This window comes from Emys orbicularis, chromosome 14, assembly GCF_028017835.1.
Source record: "Emys orbicularis isolate rEmyOrb1 chromosome 14, rEmyOrb1.hap1, whole genome shotgun sequence".
Lineage (NCBI taxonomy): Eukaryota > Metazoa > Chordata > Testudines > Emydidae > Emys > Emys orbicularis.
The window spans coordinates 19,157,742-19,170,443 of record NC_088696.1 but is presented as its reverse complement, the minus strand read 5'-3'; the positions used below and the strand labels follow the sequence as shown (position 1 = coordinate 19,170,443).

The 12,702-nt window shown below is 39.4% G+C and overlaps 1 protein-coding gene across 1 annotated transcript in view; it reads right to left on the bottom strand.

Annotated features, from left to right (window-relative positions):
- LOC135888686 (transcription initiation factor TFIID subunit 4-like) overlaps positions 1-12,702 on the bottom strand; it is a 207,145-nt gene that overhangs the window by 163,170 nt on the left and 31,273 nt on the right. Inside the window, exons 6-7 of the mRNA XM_065416440.1 lie at positions 11,288-11,377; positions 8,826-9,080 (exon numbers count right to left, since the gene is read on the bottom strand). Coding sequence (XP_065272512.1) covers positions 8,826-9,080; positions 11,288-11,377 — 345 coding nt within the window. The remainder of the gene's footprint in view (positions 1-8,825; positions 9,081-11,287; positions 11,378-12,702) is intronic.

Sequence of the window (12,702 nt, the reverse complement as noted above, 5' to 3'; positions counted from 1 at the left end):
CTTTTTTACTATTTTTGTTACTACACCTCTGCATTTTCAAGTGGTTAGGCAAGACTTGCAGTCACGCACGCAAAAATGGGAAACGGGGACTTTTTATAGTCACTGTGTCAGCTTTTACCTTGTGCCATTTATTTTTAAAATCAGAGAATTTTATTGCTACAATTAATCTTGGGCCAAAGCCTATTGCCGTTTTTGAAATTCTCAATTAAGTCAGAACGAGATAAGAACCTTTCAACTTGATCCCTTATAAATAAAAACAGAACAACAAAATCTGCAAGGGTCACGTCTCAATGATATCAAAATACATGTTCATAATATCAGGAACAGGACAGCACAGATGTAGAACAGCAGACTGTCGAGTACACGTGGCTTTCTCAGAGGGAGACGAAATCCATAAATAAACTAAAAAATTGCAAGAAAAGTTTAATGATTTTGTATGAGAGAGAGAGGGGGGAACTGCATCCACTTTAAAGGACGGTAATGACACAGCCATGACTGGTTGAAGATAAAGCTACACAGACAACTCAGGGTCCTGAAGACATCACAACTCATACAAACTTCACAGTCATGGCTGTATCATTACCATCCTTTAAAGTGGAAGCAGTTTCTCTCTCTCTCTCTCATACAAAATCAATAACATTTCCTGCAGGATGACTGTACTACAATTCAGATTGCAACCTAATTTAATATGTTACACAGAGCAAACAGGAAACAATGCATCTTTGTTTGGCTCATCAGCATTATTCTTACGAACTGTACCCCAGAACATCTTACAACTATACAGGCCAAATCCCAGACTTAAAAAGGAATTTTGCAGGATTATAAATACAGTGAAAATGAGAAATTATGTTTCCAAATTTAGTTTTGAAAATAGACGGAGAAGGAATGGAGGTAGGAAGATAAAGGAAAGGTTTCCATCACCAGAAATTGAACAAAAGATTCCTGCATCATAAGCAGTGAAATCATGGGAAGGGGGAAGGAGATTGGGACTAGTTAAGCAGAGGGAGTGTGAAGAGGAACTGAATGAAACATGATTGGTGGGGTAGGCTAAAGTAAGACCAGGGAGTTTTCAAAACAAGGGGGGCAATTCTGAATTGTGCCTGAAATTAATGAGGAGCCAGTGGAGGAGTATAAGGATGGGCATGATGTGTGGTCGTGATTCTTTGTACGTGGGAGAAGACAGGCAGCAGCATTCCGTACATGCTGGAGTGGGAGGCCATAGTCAATCTGAGAAGAGACAAAGACATGCATGGATGAGGAGTCATCATAACTGTGTACACAAGCAATGTTACAGAGGTGGGGAAACCAACTTGAAAGAACAGGAAAAGTGGGAGGGAACAAGAAAGTTCAATGAAAAAGGAGGCAGCTACACTTATGGACACAGAAGGGAAAAAGGAGGTCTCTGTTAAGCTGGGAGACAGAGCAGCTGCATGTATTTGGGAATGCTCCTTTTGCCCAAGAGAAACACTTCACTTCTACCTTTAAAGCATTTGGATGAACCAAGACAGGCAATGAGTGAATAGGGAAGAGTCATTAAAGACAATTATCATCAGAGCATCAGCCAAACTTCAAGGTAGAAAAACACGATCTAGAAGAAAAAGAGGAGCTTGGTAACTGAAAATATTAAGAGAAAGGAGAACTGAATTTGAATGCATCTTGATGCAGAGGAATTACCACTAGACATAGAACAAGTGTGTTTTAATAGGCAGGAAGACAATAGTCCACAATGTCATAGGGTACTCTGATCTGAAAGGCAGAAAAGCTAATTTTCTCAACCACACCTCTCTAGTCACCATGCTCACAATATTCTTTCAAGCTAAGTTTTACTCTGGTGATAGCAGGTAAACTTCTCCTCTCTATGACGTCAATACCCGTCTTCATTTCCTGATACATTCTACTCTCCACTGAAATTATGTAAAATGACAGATTTTAAAGAGCTGAGAAGGTTTGATAACAAAGACAAAGCAATTATTGAGAGTGGCTTAACAGAGAGAGAAAGGGTGTGGGACAACAGGAACAATAGGAGTGGAGAAGAGGGTCCAGCGAACAGACAGTTCTCTATGAAAGTGAGGTAGGGAGTATAAAAGAAGGTAAATATACTGGGGTGGAAAGCAGAAAAAATAAAGTGAAAATAAAAAGTATCGCCAAATTTAAATAATAAAACAAAATTATTTAAAAGAAAGGGAACCCCATTATTCCCTGTCCATACTATCTGCATAGCCTACACGTGGCAAAGAGCATCTAATAGCAGGCTGCTACTCCCCCTCCCAAGCAGGTGGGCAGGGAGTGGGCATAGTACAACCTCCTGTGTCAACACAGCTATATGCTGGCCCTTTAGTTGGCCTGGGTTTTAAAGTTACAATCCAGCCCTTTGTGCATTAAAACAAGTCTTACACAGAAGCACCTCAGCCAGCAGCTTGAGCATGCTGAACTAACAAACAATGTTTTCACACAATTATATGCAAAACATAGCAATAAAGGCAACCGCATAGGAAATAAACACACTGGAAATGATACAATTCTGAATACAATATTCTCTGCTTGGTATTTTTTCTTTTTTTCTCACAATTAAGTGAGAAAATATTGTGGGAGAAATAAATAAGCCACTTAACTTGTATATGCACACAGTACAGATTGGCTATGGTCTGATATGACATTTATCTTCACTCATGAGTAAACACTTGCTAACTCACTTGTGGCTATGCCACTTGTGATTTATCAGTCTACTCACTCCTGAAGATAAATGTCATATCAAACCTTAGCTATCATGTAATCTGGCAGCATTAACTCACTTCTATCTTGCTTTTGTGGGTTTAGATTTCACATACAACATTAATGTTGCTATCCGGGGCCAAATTTTTACAACTTGCCTCAAAAATGATGCTTGTAAAATTGCATATGCAATTGTGTTTTCTCCCCTCACATTAATAAAAAAAAAATAAAACAGACAGCATCTTCTAGTAAAAGCTTCTTTTTCTCCACCTTGACCAATACTGTGTTGCTGGATATACTCTTTCAAAGAATCAGTGAAGTCAGAAATGAAAAAAAAAAAAAAACTATTAGGTCATGTAAGTCCTCTCCCACTTACTGTAAGATTGTTCTCTATAATATATTCTCTAGTCTACTTTTAAACGTTTCAAGCAATGGGCCTTTCATCACTTCCTTTGGGAGACTATTCCACAATCTAACAACAAATCTTATGGTAAGGATATTTTCCCTTATATTCAGCCTAAATACTATTTTGCTTAATTTTATCCCTTTATTCCTATTTATACTCCTTTGGATCACTCTAAATAATTTATCACCCTACTTTAATGTTTAAACCCTTAAAATATTTGTAAACGTTTTTCATGTTCCCCTTTAGTCATTGTTTGACCAAGCTATATTTATTTAATTCTCTTAAGCTTTCCTCTTAAATCTGTCCCTTAATCACCATTTTTGTAATTTTCTGAATTCTATTTAATTTGATTTTTTTTATATATTAAGGTACCCAAAACTGAATGTTGTATTTTTAGGGAAGTGCCACCATTGGTGGATAAAGGCCACCCCAATGGTCCACAGTATTATAGCACCAAATTCACATTTGCCTTTTTGCCACTGGCTTACATTGCAAATATGTATCAAATTTCCAGTCCATTGTCATGTCTAGGTATCTTTCTGCATTAATGCCTTTTAAATATCTACTGTTCACTGATTATTTGCATTTCAAATTTATTATACACTCATTTTAGTTCAGTGACAGGACTATATGCATTGGTTCATTAATACAAGCCACTTTATCGCCTTCGGTGAACTTCCTCTAATCTTCCTTTAAACCAGTAGATACCTAATGATCAATCCCAGCTGTCTTCCAAACAGAAAGTAGAGGAGAGTGGTGTCCACTGAATCTCCAAAATGCATTCAGAATCCACCAGCTCAACATTAAAGACCCAAAACCAAAGATTTCAGTAGAGTAGTGGGGGTGGAAGCAAAATCCCCATACTATCAGGTATCCATGGTCTGCCATTTTATTTTACTTCTAATTTCACATTATTCCACTGACTTAGCAGCATTCCCAAGGCTGGCATAATGGTTAAGAAATATCTCAGAGCAAATATTGTTCCGATAAGCAGTGGCAGATTAGCCACTGGGCCAACGGAGCCCATGTCCAGAGGCCCCGGCCAATTGGGGGGGCCCAGAAAAATGGGCACTCCCATGCCCCGATCCGCCTGGCATTCCTGCCAGGAAGCAGGAGAAGCCTCCACACACCGACCCTGCTCCCCAGCAGGAGCACCAGGTGGACAAGGGAAGCCCCCACACCCCAACTCTGCTCCCTGCCAGGAGCACCAGTCGGGTGGGGGAAGCCCCCATGCCTCAACCCCATTTCCCCATCAGGAGCGCAGGGGTGTGTGTGAGGGGGGACTGCAGGTGGAAGGGATGGGGAGGGCCCCCTCACTTGCTCTGGCCCAGGGCCTCACAAATCCGCCTCTGCCGCTAGTAAGTTCTAGTTATCCCTGTTGGACAACATGCACTGTTTTCATAAACACACATTTCCTAACCAAGAACTCAGAACACAAGCATTACATTTATAACACCGACAAACCCCGGTTGTCAGCAGGTGGGATTGAATCTAGGACCTCTGGAGCTTAGTGCATGAGCCTCTACTGTATGATCTAAAAGCCATATGGCTGTTAGCTAAGGCTGTAGAGCAGGCTCATTACTCTCTCTCTCTCTCTAAGTCAGGGGTCGGCAACGTTCGGCACGCGGCTCGCCAGGGTAAGCACCCTAGCGGGCCGGGCCAGTTTATTTACCTGCTGACGCGGCAGGTTCGGCCGATCGCGGTCCCCACTGGCCGCGGTTCGCCATTCCGGGCCAATGGGGGCGGCGGGAAGCCGCGGCCAGCACATCGCTCGCCCGCACCGCTTCTCGCCGCCCCCATTGGCCCGGGACGGCGAACCGCGGCCAGTGGGGGCCGCGATCGGCCGAACCTGCCGCGTCAGCAGGTAAATAAACTGGCCCGGCCCGCTAGGGTGCTTACCCTGGCGAGCCGCGTGCTGAACGTTGCCGACCCCTGCTCTAACTGGTCTCGGTGCCACTAGATGGGACAGAGCACCTCACCCAGGAGGTGTGTGGGTTACACATTTATATTTCTTTGTATTTAAACTCAGATTTTTTACCAAAGGCGGTCTGAAAGCTAACATTCCTACTGCCACTAGAGACCTTCAGGTTTGCTGTCCAACCCCTAGAACTGACTATACTTCTTGAAGCCCTTTCTTATCATATTGCAGTGTTTTCTCTTTTATCAGCAAGTCCATATCTAACATAGCAAGTGAATATGAATCATATGCCTACACCCAAATGAATCAAAACCAAAAGGAAAAATTTATTCTACAGCCAAGTTGTCCAATAGCAAAAAAGGATGGTATTGATAGCACTGATCTCTCAATCTAACCTGAGAAACACAATACATACAATGCAACACACAGCTGGATTATCACCACTAGATATGTTACATACAGCTTCAATAGGGTCAACAAATATGAAAAACTGCCCTTGTTTGGTTTCATAGTTGTATCACTATTTTTTACCTGTAGTACCCATAATGTGCTAAGTACTGTCCACATACATGAATACACAGTTCCAGCCCCAAAGTATTCACAGTTTACTCAAACCTTGAACACTGTGGCTTAGATCAAGTATGTAGGTGTATAAATAGGTTTTTGGCTCATCACATTAGTCACTCATCAATATTTTTTCAGTATCAAAAGGAAAACCTAATCAAAGATTCCATCCAGCTTTCCTTAGCTAGCAGGAATTAATAACACCACCTCGGTCTTTCACCCGCAGATGTCAAGGTGCTTTACAAAGGCGGTATCATTATCTCCTCTTTGATCCATCTGCGGCATCATACAATTTTAAAACTGAAGTTTTCTTTGTCTCCTATTGATTTCTACATTCATGCACCACAACTGTACATGGTCCCACAGATGAAAATTTATACTAAAGCACCCCCTCACACATCTAAAATGGTGCTACCACAATCTCACTTCAGCTTTGCGGCAACATCTTGATTATGCCATACATTTTTTGTTCCATATCTCTTTCTTAAATGAGAAAACAAGAAAACTGTTTTCTTATTATTTTGATGCAACTTCAATTTGAGGGGAAATTCACAAAATACTTTAAAACAACAAACTCAACTGGTTCTGCGTGGGACTTTCAAGATTGCTCAGCATTGGCATAATCTTGTTGGCACTGACGCTAATGGGAGTTTGACCAGTGACTTCCACAGAATGAGAGTTTAAGCTAATGCAGGACTTTAGAAAAGTCTACTGCCTCAATGCAGGATGAGAGACTGAGTGAGGCTGGAATACCTATATTATAGAATAGCTATATATTACAACTATGAGTGTCCAAAGGTTTCAGAGACACCTCAAACTCTGACTCCTTTGTAAAAATCAGAAAAATCAAGAGAGGGAGCTAGTAGACTGGCTCCCCTAATTTTAGAAGGCACTGAATGACTCTGTAGACAGGCTGGCTCTAAAGAGGCTATACTCCAAGTAGTTCTGCCCCCTTCCGCTGGACAGTCTGCAAAGCCACTTGAAATTCTCTTCGGTGAGCTCCAAGTCTAGAGAATCGGAAGCCCAGCCAGCTTTCTCCCTAAGCACTGGTCAGCTTTAGGCAGGCCAGCTGTAATCTTCCTCTGTCCGTCTGTCTTGGGCAATCTGGCCAAGGGTTCTTGTTGTGCTCTGGGTTTGGGGAACACAGACTACTGTGAAGAATGCACAATGTTCACCATTAAAAGGTCAATATTTCTAATAGTTACCACACAGTTGTATTAAAGATACCTCAGTGTCTGCCTGGAATTAGAACAGTGGTTGTTGTGGTAACTCAGATAACCTAGTACAATGATTGTTGTCAGATGCTGACTTAACCAATATAGCACAATCTAGGCGATATAGCAGGGCTTTGGTTAACCTGAGGTTCAGTTCAATCAGCCATACTACTAATAAGCAACAGACAAAGAAGTTTAGATTTATATAAAGCTCTTCTTTATATAATGAAACGTTTCTGTATGTTTTCTAAATGTATTTCCATCCTGTAGTAGTCCTTGGAACACACTTTTCCTGGCAAGTCAAGATGCAACCTTCTGCCTCTGCAGCTATTGCTACTTCATGAGACTACAGCAGTTAATTCATTTCTCCAAATAAGATTAAAACATGTACCTAACAACAGTCATTTTACCAATTCACAATACAGAACTGTCATATTGCTTGGCCCACCCAACCGGTGCTTAAAACATGCCACTTTTTAAGTTGTCAGCTATGATACATTAGTTTGGAAATGAAGTTGTATGTACAGAATAAGTTAACAGATGACTGAGCAGGCATTCATATTGCTACTCGGTACCATTCTGTTCTAAATAATACAACATTCCAGAAAAGGTTTTCCTTATTACAGAGGAGGGAATTCACACAGTTAAAAGAGAGGAACAACAGCAGCCAAGTCCAGATTCAAGATCACATCCACATGTCTCATGTTTACTATAAAAGATAAGGTCAAGTATCTCAGCATCTCAAAAAGTTCAGATAGTTCACTACAACTGTTCTCCTAGGACTTTGCTACTCCTACGATAAAATAATTATTTTAGATTTTAAAAGTTAATGATTAAACTGTTTTAAGAAGCATATGTACTGTCCAAATGACATGGAGCTCAAACGTGTATTTAAAAATTGTGCATTGTTACATTTTAATTAAATAAACTATTTAAAGTTAAACATTTAAAATAGATTTTTTTCCTCCATCTATTTATTTCCTTTCCTGAGCCTACTATTTCAAGGAACAGTCATGTGACTAACAAGTTCTGGCAAAGCTGTTATACTTGCATTTTAGAATCCTGATAAAGCAGAATTCCATCAGCTTAAGAGAATACATTCAAATTTGCTCATCCTAATTTTTAAACCAAAGTTGTGTACTATACTCACATATACATGTGAACTGCAAACAAAGAAATACTTTTCACCATTTCACAAAAGTGGTTAAGAAAGACAATAATGGACTGCCATATCATTAGACTTAGGCTTTTGTAGAAACTGAAAAAAAATATATACAAGGCTATATATGCAATATACCATGGGCCCAATGGTACCACCCTTATTATCCACAGTGAGTAGAATCTTACTACATGAGCAGTCCCATTGAAATCAATGGGGTTGTGTGCATGTAGTAGGATATTATTCAGTGTAAGCAAGAGTGGGGAATAACATTTTGGTATTCTGGCTAGACCAAGCTGATTGGTATTCTGGCTAGACCAAGCTGATTAGTACAGTAAAATTCTTTTCTTCTCCATAGTTTTCTAATTAAAAATGTACAAAAGAGTTTAAAAAGGGACCCTCCCTTTTTCATTTTAAATCAAATTAAAATCTAATCAAAGCAGAATAATTTAACACTGATTGCATGATCATCTTTAAAATCTTAATTCTTCCTGTGAGTCTTAAAAAGCTAGCTCTCTTGTACCACTGTAATTAGGTAAGTATCCACTGCAACTATATAAAAATCTCTATGTCCAAGAAATGAAAGCTCTGATCCTGCAAAGACTTATGCACATCCTTAGCTTTATACAGTGTCAGTACTTCCATTAAAATTAATAGGAATACTCACAGTACATAAAGGTGAGTATGTGCGTAAATCTTTGTAGGATCAGTACCTAACATAGTATATCAGAAAGACAAGATAATGAAAAACAGAAGTATTTCCAAATTAGAATGTAATAATAGAAATAAAGAGTAACTTTAAAACCACTATTCAACCTATTTAGAAGTTTTCCTTTATGTTTTAGTACCTACCAGTTGAGAACTCTGATTTGACTGTACTAGTTTAACCTGAGGAGGCTGAACTGTATTTGATACAAATGTGCAAATGCTGTTTGGTTGCCTTATTCCTACTGTCTGAGTTGTGACATTAGAGGAAATACTTCCAGAGGCAGGTTGAGGTATAACTTGTGACAGCGTGGTTTGTTGAAGCGGCTGCTGAGATGGCTGTCCTTGCAAAACCGAATGTTGGCTATTCAATAAAGATTGTCTCAATGCCGGCAGACTTTTCTAAAAAAAATAAAAATAAAAAAAAATAAAAAGAAGAAAAATGGGGAAAAAAATCAAACTTACTAAACCATCCAAAAAAAAAAAAAAAAAGTCTGTTTTTGAAATGTATACACACACTGGAAAGCATAAATCATTAAAACCAGTTGTATGACCTGTCTAGCACTTGAGGAGAAATAAACTTGTACATTTTAACATTCTTCATATTCCCCCTTTATATGAAGAGGGGAAAATTCAGCATGGATCTCATCACAAGTTATTAATTTTTAATTTGGTCAACACAGTGGGCTCAGTATGACCTATACCAGGGGTCGGCAACGTTTGGCACGCGGCTCGCCAGGGTAAGCACCCTAGCAGGCCGGGCCAGTTTATTTACCTGCTGACGCGGCAGGTTCGGCCCATCGCGGCCCCCACTGGCCGCGGTTCGCCGTCCCGAGCCAATGGGGGCGGCGAGAAGCGGCGCGGGCAAGGGATGTGCTGGCCGCAGCTTCCCGCCGCCCCCATTGGCCCGGGACGGCAAACCGCGGCCAGTGGGGGCCGAGATCGGCCGAACCTGCCACGTCAGCAGGTAAATAAACTGGCCCGGCCCGCTAGGGTGCTTACCCTGGCGAGCCGCGTGCCAAACATTGCCGACCCCTGACCTATCCTAATCCCACCACACAAGGGAGTAAGGCCCCAAAACCAGCAGCCCATTAGGACTACCTGAAGCATGGATTTAGATCCTGTGAGAAGCAAAAAGTGGATGGGGAAAAGCGGAAGGGCAGAAATGAGCTCCATTCCCACTGTGTGCTGCCAGAAGTAAACTGCACCCCTCCTAGGACTGCAGTAAGATACCTCTCCACATAGAGTACCTAAAGCCAGAAGATTTAATTGTGGGTGTCTTAGGGCAATAGCTGCGTACTGTATTATTACTGATGTACTGTACTGACTTCATTAGAAAAGTGTGCTATTGTGTGCTTCATGTTCAGACTGGTTCATCCAAAAAAAGTTCTAAAAGAGTACACTGTATTTTATGAATAAACCTTTTACTTTTTATATTATGTTCTTTTGAAGTGCTCCTCCAGGCAGCTGCAGGCTTTCGCAGTGCTTACCCCAGGCTGTAGTCACTTTTAACTTTTGTTTTTTATTTAAAAACGTAATTGTTGTTGCCAAGAAATGACTTCAAAGAAAGGGAAGAAGTTAGAACTTTTTGCCAGAGATGGCTGAAGAAGGAAAGCAGGGAAGAGAGTAAAAAGAAAGGGTTAATTATATCCTAGGAGAGAAGAGAGGAGAAAGGAAATGAAAGGAAGAATTTAAAAATGAGAGGAAAATTCTGCCCTAAACTGACAGATTGCAAGTTGGGAGAAAAATAGAAAACCATGATAACTGGGATGTGGGTGAACAACAAAACATACATGTTTTACATCTAGGAGCTAATGTTGAGTACCAGAGCGCCAAATTCTGCTTACTCTGCTCACATAGGTAAGCAGCTGGAAGTCAATGATAGTTTTGAATAAGTAAGGCAAACAAAATTTAACTGCATATGCTAATTTGGGGGTACAAGAAACAATCCCATTTGATACCACATTTTATAATATTTCTCCCGATGTTCATTATAGGTGAGCCCTGCCCCAAGAGGACCACCCTGACAGAATTTACTAATCAATTATTTCAACAAAAAGCAACAGCATATTCCAGAGAAGCGTTTAGTAATCTCCCTTACACACTGCCATGTACACTGAATGTACTTGATTGCTCTTATTTAGACAAGACAAAAGCACTAGAAAAAAGTATCTCAACATGGGTACTACAAACATACTGATGAAGTAACCTACCATTCACTTCTGACTGGTGTACTTTATTATAGACAATACTGTGTTTATTTATCATAGAAAAGTAAACCCATTACAACAGTAAGATACCTAAAGTCATGTGGGTGGTTTTTAACTACCTATATTAAATGTGATGTAATAAAGCTGCCAAAGACAACCCATTTCTTCACATTTTCCATTTAAATATAGGAATATAATATTCAAGTAACCCACAGAATATTTATGTTTCTAAATTAGAGTTTGTCTTCTTTTTCTATGTGATCTTAACTAAAATGTTCTAGACAGTCAAAACTGATTACATATTGTGTGCTAGTTTGTACATTCTAAAAAAATTTAAACCTGAAGTAAGGAAGCCTATTCGGTAGATACATTTAAGAGCTAAACAATATTTATATTCACCTTCAGGAAAGGTACTAGATATGGCTGAGGAGATGATTTCAGCTCTGACTGAAGGCAGCCTGTAAATTCTTCTGGATCAATCTTTGCATCCTGGAGGGGAGAAAAAAAAAAAAAAACTATTTGGGATGTTTCTGTTTTCTCAAAGAATGAGAACATATACTAGGACAGGCTAACATTGTGGAAATATTTATATATCTCAATAGATAAGCCACAGATCAACAGGGACTTTTAAAGTTTAAAGTCTCTCAAACTCATCCACGGCTATCAAATCTTTCTATCAAGAACTAATATACACACATATATATATATACACACACACACACACACACACACACACACATACTGTGCTTCTCAGAACTCAGGAATCTGTGACCTTTATGTATGCAACTCCCTCAGGGATGCACACTTAAAGAAACAACTGGATCCCACAAACATGCAAGTCTTTATTCAATACTTCCATTCTGTTGATAACTTTCAGACAGTGATTTCTTTAAAATACTAATCCAAAAATTGGTATTTAAAAACAACCTTGAAAAACTATTATAACATTTACTAGCCCTGGCACAAAACCTATCAGAATAAGAAATTACTCGATGGTTAAAAAACACCACCACCCAGATGAGTGAACAAGTAGAATTTTGGAAGTAAGATTTAAAATAGAAGAATTATATGTATGTATGTTTATTAGTGAAGATGAAGGATCTATTGAAGCTAAGTACATTTTTAATGTTTCTGAAACTATCATTAGTTAAATACTTATAGGCTGTCTAATGATTCAGCTATCCTACTCTTGAGACTCTCTGTGGTTAATATAGTATAGTAGAGAAGAAACAAAATATACCTGCTATATTTATTTTTCAATGTTTTAAACTTTAATTCTTTAAAACTATTAGTTTTCAAAAGTTCAAACTAATTTTTATTGGAACCACTAATATTTTTGTTGGATCACTTTTATGTGGTAAAGAGTCTTAGACTTTCCAAATCAAAATGTTTAAAATGTGCAAGTGTTCCTTGATGATCAATTCAAGACCATCTTCTTTCAGGTGCATATTCCTTGGCATACACAAACAATGCGAGCTTGACTATTTGTCAAAGCCTTTGATAAAGTCTGTTTGCAGTGTATATCTGTTCTGTAGTGTACACTGAAATATTTGTAGTACTGGAGGCTACCATAAGTCAGGACCAATCACATAGATTCCATCTACTGAAAATACTATTTTGGTCACGTAAGTCATTTTGTTTAAGTTTGGAATTTTTGAAATCCACAGGCATTCAGGCCCCACTCTTGCAAAAAGACCCCCAGGGATCTGTTTACAGAATCTTGGCCTTAGTGACTTCTTAGAAAAATGTTTCAGTTAGTCCCTGATCCTGCAAGCTGTTTCGGAAAGGCAGATCCCTACATCCCTACAGAGCCC